Source organism: Salmo salar, chromosome 18 (assembly GCF_965601325.2).
Source record: "Salmo salar chromosome 18, fSalSal1, whole genome shotgun sequence".
Classification (NCBI taxonomy): Eukaryota; Metazoa; Chordata; class Actinopteri; order Salmoniformes; family Salmonidae; genus Salmo; species Salmo salar.
The window spans coordinates 96,145,591-96,154,313 of NC_138308.1; the positions used below are offsets into that span (position 1 = coordinate 96,145,591).

At 40.7% G+C, this 8,723-nt stretch overlaps 1 protein-coding gene across 1 annotated transcript; it reads left to right on the forward strand.

Annotated features, from left to right (window-relative positions):
• Positions 1-3,555: 3,555 nt before the first annotated feature.
• Positions 3,556-5,651, forward strand: LOC106591530 (endonuclease domain-containing 1 protein). The gene is made up of 2 exons (XM_045713346.2): positions 3,556-4,029; positions 4,271-5,651. Exons 1-2 carry the CDS (start codon positions 3,700-3,702, stop codon positions 4,970-4,972), a joined length of 1,032 nt encoding a protein of 343 aa, XP_045569302.1. The 5' UTR covers positions 3,556-3,699; the 3' UTR covers positions 4,973-5,651.
• Positions 5,652-8,723: the final 3,072 nt, after the last annotated feature.

The following is an 8,723-nucleotide window of genomic DNA, read 5'->3' on the forward strand; positions in this document are numbered from 1 at the left end:
ATTTACCAGTTGTACATTAGAATATCACCTTATTTTAAAGCATTTATAATGGATTTGTAAATTGTTTATTCATTATTTTATGATACTCCAATATTTGTAAATGTTAGTAAGCTAGTTATTCACCCGTTTCTAAACCTGTAAGTTTAATAAAGGTCTTTATAAACCAGTTACTAATCATTAGTTCAATATTTTGTGGCCTTTTAAATCACATCTACAAAGGTCATTTTACATGAATTAAAATTGTGTGACCTGCTTCAGCTGTTTAACATTTTCACGGATGTTGAAGCAGTTGAACATGTTTCACATAAGAGAAACAGTCACTTCAAATATATATTTTTTCAATTACAGCTATTTTATCAGGTAAGTTGACTGAGAACACATTCTCATTTACAGCAACGACCAGGGGAATCGTTACATGGGAGAGGAGGGAGGATGAATGAGCCAATTGTAAGCTGGGGATGATTAGGTGGCCGTGATGGTGTGAGGACCAGATTGAGAATTTAGCCATTGGATCTTTAGTGACCACAGAGAGTCAGGACACCCGTTCAACGTCCCATCTGAAAGACGGCACCCTACACAGGACAATGTCCCCAATCATATATGTCACCAATATTATCCATGAAGGTAGGGTAGACTGGGGAACAAAGTAACACAGGGTCAGTTGTAACAGATAAATAAGTCCAGTTAGAAACCAGGTAGAAAGCTCTTATTCAATGTGATAATGGTTGGTTAGTTTCTCTACATGACCAAGAGGTTTTGTTTAAATCCATTGATGACTTTTAGTTTTATTGAAGAAGAAATAAGGTTTTATGGTCCTAAAGTAAATATTCTATCCTCCTGTCTTTTTGTTAAATTATTGACCTGTGGAACATTCACCTACTGGGTCAATTATAACATTTAATATCCTCCACTTGGTTGAATTATAAATGACTGGTACGTTCTAGGAACATACAGATGGGGAAAAAAGTATTTGATCCCCTGCTGATTTTGTACGTTTGCCCACTGACAAAGAAATGATCAGTCTGTAATTTTAATGGTAGGTTTATTTGAACAGTGAGAGACCGAATAACAACAAAAAAATCCAGAAACACGTATGTCAAAAATGTTATGAATTGATTTGCATTTTAATGAGGGAAATAAGTATTTGACCCCTTCTCAATCAGAAAGGTTTCTGGCTCTCAGGTGTCTTTTATACAGGTAACGAGCTGAGATTAGGAGCACACTCTTAAAGGGAGTGCTCCTAATCTCAGTTTGTTAGCTGTATAAAAGACACCTGTCCACAGAAGCAATCAATCAATCAGATTCCAAACTCTCCACCATGGCCAAGACCAAAGAGCTCTCCAAGGATGTCAGGGACAAGATTGTAGAACTACACAAGGCTGGAATGGGCTACAAGACCATCGCCAAGCAGCTTGGTGAGAAGGTGACAACATTTGGTGCGATTATTCGCAAATGGAAGAAACACAAAAGAACTGTCAATATCCCTCGGCCTGGGGCTCCATGCAAGATCTCACCTCGTGGAGTTGCAATGATCATGAGAACGGTGAGGAATCAGCCCAGAACTACACGGGAGGATCTTGTCAATGATCTCAAGGCAGCTGGGACCATAGTCACCAAGAAAACAATTGGTAACACACTACGCCGTGAAGGACTGAAATCCTGCAGCGCCCGCAAGGTCCCCCTGCTCAAGAATACATATACATGCCCGTCTGAATTTTGCCAATGAACATCTGAATGATTCAGAGGACAACTGGTGAAAGTGTTGTGGTCAGATGAGTCCAAAATGGAGCTCTTTGACATCAACTCAACTCGCCGTGTTTGGAGGAGGAGGAATGCTGCCTATGACCCCAAGAACACCATCCCCACCGTCAAACATGGAGGTGGAAACATTATGCTTTGGGGGTGTTTTTATGCTAAGGGGACAGGACAACTTCACCGCATCATTTGACGGGGCCATGTACTGTCAAATCTTGGGTGAGAACCTCCTTCCCTCAGCCAGGGCATTGAAAATGGGTCATGGATGGGTATTCCAGTATGACAATGACCCAAAACACATGGCCAAGGCAACAAAGGAGTGGCTCAAGAAGAAGCACATTAAGGTCCTGGAGTGGCCTAGCCAGTCTCCAGACCTTAATCCCATAGAAAATCTGTTGAGGGGGGCTGAAGGTTTGAGTTGCCAAACTTCAGCCTCGAAACCTTAATGACTTGGAGAAGATCTGCAAAGAGGAGTGGGACAAAATCCCTCCTGAGATGTGTGCAATCCTGGTGGCCAACTACAAGAAACGTCTGACCTCTGTGATTGCCAACAAGGGTTTTGCCACCAAGTACTAAGTCATGTTTTGCAGAGGGGTCAAATACTTATTTCCCTCATTAAAATGCAAATCATTTTATAACATTTTTGACATGCATTTTTCTGGATTTTTTTGTGGTTATTCTGTCTCTCACTGTTCAAATGAACCTACTATTAAAATTATAGACTGATCATTTCTTTGTCAGTGGGCAAACGTACAAAATCAGCAGGGAATCAAATATTTTTTCCCCCACTGTACTTACTGTGTTATGGTAGCCGAGGTATGTATGTTTGCATAAAAATATTATTAATAAACTAAAGTATAAAAGTGTTGGTTTGTTCCCCAGTCTCCTCTACTCTGACTGAGAAAAGGCCTCCTCAACTGAAGAATCTACAGCTGCTGAGTCTGAGGTGTTAATCAGTCCAGTGCTGCTCTGACCACAGTGTTGTTAGGAACCACATTTTCTAATGCTACATACACAGCCTTGTGTCAACTCTTACTGTGAACTACTTCAGTTACTGGAAATAAACTCAGCAGTGGTCAGACTACAGAATACACCAAGTTCTACACATCTTCCTCCATTTCATTCAGTTGGACACATCTTCCTCCATTTCATTCAGTTGTACACATCTTCCTCCATTTCATTCAGTTGGACACATCTTCCTCCATTTCATTCAGTTGGACACATCTTCATCCATTTCATTCAGTTGTAAACATCTTCCTCCATTTCATTCAGTTCGACACATCTTCATCCATTTCATTCAGTTGTAAACATATCTGTAATGTATGTGAGGCCTTTGAGACCTCATACTAAATATGTTGACTTGCTGGTCAAGGGAAAATGCAAGTGTTACTTCTTTGAGTTGCTGAGTCAGAGTCGCTAAGCCTTGTGGGATATTAATGAATGTGAACTCAGCAACCGTAATTCCAGAACAGTCCCTCTGTTGTAATAGTGTGATGTGTATCTTCTGACAGACTCTATGCTGAGTAAAGTCATGTTTTCATCCTAAAACGTTTTTCTACCAGAACCAAAGTGTGGATGCAGTCACTATTTAGAGCAGTCTAATCTCATTAACCCAGAACTATAATATTGTGTGATTCAGTTCTGGGTCCATACGTGTTAGAAACTACGGGAGGTGAGTCACATGTTATTTGTTACAGCAGTTTCCATGGAAACATACAGAGGAGTTTATGCAAATCAACCCTTTCTGTCTCACATGAAGGAGGAGTCTCTGAAAACCTATTTAAAGCAGCCAGTCCTGACTCAGCTCAACAGTCTCCAGTCTACCAACTGGTCTCTGTAATAACTATTTAAAGCAGCCAGTCCTGACTCAGCTCAACAGTCTCCAGTCTACCAACTGGTCTCTGTAACTTCATCTTTGTCTCTGTGGTGTACAGTCTTCAGGTGATGATGGGGGTATTGAATCATCTCTCTACTCTCCTCCTTCTCTCTCTCCTTCCTCCTGCTCTCTCTCATGTAGTGGAGAAGTTCAGTGATGTTCCACAGTGCCAGAATTTCTTCCTGGAGGGGACAACTCCAAATCTGACGGGTATTTTGGTTGATGGGACGGTCCAGAACCAGAACCGCTACAAGCCGATTTGCCAGTTGTTCAACAACATCTACAGGTTTGCAACTCTCTACGACACGACCAACAGGATCCCTGTGTTCTCAGCCTACACCTTCACTGGTCCTCCTACAGACCCCAGACCAGATCAACCCTGGATGATTGAGCCCCAGGTAGGACTAATGTTTTCTCATATAACATAACATTTGTATTTGTTTACTGCTATAAATCACAGACAGTTATGTTACAGAATATAGAACTACCACTATGGAGGGTATAGAGACTTGATTTGTCTTGATTGTGAACACCCCCAGAAGAGGGTTTATTGTACAGAAAAGAGGGTTTATTGTATAGAAAGGAGGGTTTATTGTACAGAAAACTTGTGAATGAATGTATGACTGTTGTTTCCTGCAGCTCAACGGGGAAAACAACAGCCCTGAAATGCAGAAGGATAGTAAAGAGATTGAATATCAAAAGCAGGCTGGGGACAACGACTATAAGAACTCAATACCAATTAAAGGGGTGAACAGAGGTCACCTCTTCCCATGTTCACATGCTCATGACCTTGATACTCAGAAGTCCACCTTTACCCTGACCAACATCGTTCCCCAGGTGGTGTCCTTCAACAATGGCAGGTGGATGAAAATGGAGTGCAAAGTCCAAACGACTCTTAAGCTTAACTGTAAGGATGCTAACGACCAGATAAAAGCCTATGTGGTGACTGGAGCAGTGCCCAGTAACAACAACACACTGAAGAACCGAGTGAACATCCCAGATCTCATGTGGACAGCCTACTGCTGTTACAACAACAACCTGAAACAGTGGGTGGCCCAAGCACACTGGGGGGAGAACCAAAAGGAGGACAATAAAACATTGCCCTCAAATACCTTGGCAGAACTGTATGACATGCTGGACAGGCATTATGGTGGTGGTGGTGATGTCCAGGTGTTCCCAGATCAGTGTCCAAAAGGTGATATTCTGAGAGAGCTTCTCCTCAAGGATGGGGATGTACATGATCATAGTGTCTATGATAATGACTGTGTCTATTCCTCTGTTGGGGTCAAAGGTTATTACCTACCTGTTGTATTAGTTTCTGTGCTGGTGATGATGATGTAGTGACATAACCACCAGGAACCTGTGACATCATCAGGTCAAGCAGGTAATAATGGACCTGGTTTAGTCTGACCTGAGTTTCACGCTGTGATCAACAATCACTTTTAATGACAATACTTTCTGAACTATCAGCACAGGAGACTACTGACCTGACCTGCTTTAGTAGACTACTGACCTGACCTGCTTTAGTAGACTACTGACCTGACCTGCTTTAGTAGACTACTGACCTGACCTGCTTTAGTAGACTACTGACCTGCTTTAGTAGACTACTGACCTGACCTGCTTTAGTAGACTACTGACCTGACCTGCTTTAGTAGACTACTGTACTGACCAGCTTTAGTAGACTACTGACCTGACCTGCTTTAGTAGACTACTGACCTGACCTGCTTTAGTAGACTACTGACCTGCTTTAGTAGACTACTGACCTGACCTGCTTTAGTAGACTACTGACCTGACCTGCTTTAGTAGACTACTGACCTGACCTGCTTTAGTAGACTACTGACCTGACCTGCTTTAGTAGACTACTGACCTGCTTTAGTAGACTACTGACCTGACCTGCTTTAGTAGACTACTGACCTGCTTTAGTAGACTACTGACCTGACCTGCTTTAGTAGACTACTGACCTGCTTTAGTAGACTACTGACCTGCTTTAGTAGACTACTGACCTGACCTGCTTTATTAGACTACTGACCTGACCTGCTTTAGTAGATTACTGACCTGACCTGCTTTAGTAGACTACTGACCTGACCTGCTTTAGTAGACTACTGACCTGACCTGCTTTAGTAGACTACTGACCTGCATTAGTAGACTACTGACCTGCTTTAGTAGACTACTGACCTGCTTTAGTAGACTACTGACCTGACCTGCTTTAGTAGACTACTGACCTGACCTGCTTTAGTAGACTACTGACCTGCTTTAGTAGACTACTGACCTGACCTGCTTTAGTAGACTACTGACCTGACCTGCTTTAGTAGACTACTGACCTGACCTGCTTTAGTAGACTACTGACCTGACCTGCTTTAGTAGACTACTGACCTGACCTGCGTTAGTAGACTACTGACCTGACCTGCTGTAGTAGACTACTGACCTGACCTGCTGTAGTAGACTACTGACCTGACCTGCTTTAGTAGACTACTGACCTGACCTGCTTTAGTAGACTACTGACCTGCTTTAGTAGACTACTGACCTGACCTGCTTTAGTAGACTACTGACCTGACCTGCTTTAGTAGACTACTGTACTGACCAGCTTTAGTAGACTACTGACCTGCTTTAGTAGACTACTGACCTGACCTGCTTTAGTAGACTACTGACCTGACCTGCTTTAGTAGACTACTGACCTGACCTGCTTTAGTAGATTCACTCTGTATATTATTTATAAGTCTATTTCTCTTGTTAAAGGGGCAATCTGAAATGATTGATATGTACCCATTGATTCTTAGAGAATATAACCGAGTAGCTGATTTGGTTAGGGTTTGGTTTGGTAAGGGGAATATTAAAATGTGTATTTCCTGGTTCAAGTGAGGTTGAACAGGGATTGAAAATGTGATCATTGTTAGACAATATGAGTCTTGTACAGTAAACAAAGCAGGTCCCTAATCTTTTCTCAGCTTTGTTCCGTTCAGTGGGTCTGCCGGGTGTGGATTAAAGCATTGAGTGACGTGTTTTAAGGGCAACGATGCATCTTGAACCCACAACCCAACCGCTCCCCATTTCTTCAGCTGGTTGTTCAGTACAGCACCATTTCTATTCAACTGAACGCTCCACTACGTTTTAATATACTGAACGTTCTATTTAGTTTTAATGTACTGAACGTTCTATTTAGTTTTAATGTACTGAACGTTCTATTTAGTTTTTATGTACTGAACGTTCTATTTAGTTTTTATGTACTGAACGTTCTATTTAGTTTTAATGTACTGAACGTTCTATTTAGTTTTAATGTACTGAACGTTCTATTTCGTTTTAATGTACTGAACGTTCTATTTAGTTTTAATGTACTGAACGTTCTATTTAGTTTTAATGTACTGAACGTTCTATTTAGTTTTAATGTACTGAACGTTCTATTTAGTTTTAATGTACTGAACGTTCTATTTAGTTTTAATGTACTGAACGTTCTATTTAGTTTTAATGTACTGAACGTTCTATTTAGTTTTTATGTACTGAACGTTCTATTTAGTTTTAATGTACTGAACGTTCTATTTAGTTTTAATGTACTGAACGTTCTATTTAGTTTTAATATACTGAACGTTCTATTTAGTTTTAATGTACTGAACGTTCTATTTAGTTTTTATGTACTGAACGTTCTATTTAGTTTTTATGTACTGAACGTTCTATTTAGTTTTTATGTACTGAACGTTCTATTTAGTTTTAATGTACTGAACGTTCTATTTAGTTTTAATGTACTGAACGTTCTATTTAGTTTTTATGTACTGAACGTTCTATTTAGTTTTTAATGTACTGAACGTTCTATTTAGTTTTTATGTAGGGTTAGGGAATAGGGTTCATATAGGCCCTGGTCTAAAGTAGTGCACTACATAGGGAATAGGGTTCCATTTGGGACAAAGCAATACATTACTGACCTGGGAGAAAACATGGAGAACCCTGTACTCACCATGTTACCAATCAATCACCAATCACTTTGCTGATCCATCAATAACCAATAAATATCTCCAGGTCTGTTGAACAAAGTGATTTTCATTGTAACTGGAGTCATACTGACACACACACACTCACACACACACACACACACACACACACACACACACACACACACACACACACACTTTCTGCAGAGATTGGCATTTTAAAGTAATTTATGTATTTATGTTCTATTGTACAGAGTTGTCTACTGTTGTCTGTCGCCCCCCAGTGGTTCTTTGTTATAATTACGAACTTATTTCCTTCCCAAATGGTACCCTATTGTAGTGCACTATAAAGGGAATAGGGGGCCATTAGGGACGTAGGTAACTGGAATATATTGTTGCACTAGGTCCTAATGATTAGCTCTGGTCCAGGGTGTGACGTGCATCTTGATGGTGCTGAACCGTCTTGATGGATATAACACCCTGGACCAGAGCTACCTAACAATACGCAGCTGGATAATAAGTCCTGTTATCTGATATTCTGAATAATGTTGTATTTTATACGTTGTTAAACTGATAAAAAAGGAGAAACCAGCCCACTGCTCTTGCTAGTATCACTGCTCTTTATTCAGCTGTCCGTATCGGCCTCAAGGCCTTCCTCAGAGCTGTGTGAGTGTTTTGTCGTTTGGACCCTTATGTAGACATTACATCGAATGGGGTTGGAGTCGAGGGGAAATAAACATGTGTTACCAAATATAACAATGTGTATTTCATAAGTATTATAATAAAGTGTGTACATAAAACGTGTTAAACACTTCCAGGACCGGACCTGGACGTTCTGCCCCCCAATGTGTTTGGGTCCATTTTTTCTCAGCTAAACGTCGGAGGAACAGAACATAATAGCAGTCCAATTAATAGTCCTCTGCTACAAATTAAACACCATTTAACACATCTGGTTAGTAGGCTATATAATCAGTTCAATGTCAATAACATAGCCTGGTATATCTGATTACATTGATAAAATCACCAATGTCCCAGATGTTCTGCCATCCTAGACGAGAGAAAAATAATGACATCTTAGACATCCTGATGAATCTAAGCATGGCACTTTCAAAAGTGACCTTTCCACCCAGACAGAGGCTCTACTGTCGCAGAAAACTGTAAGCCCCAACTGC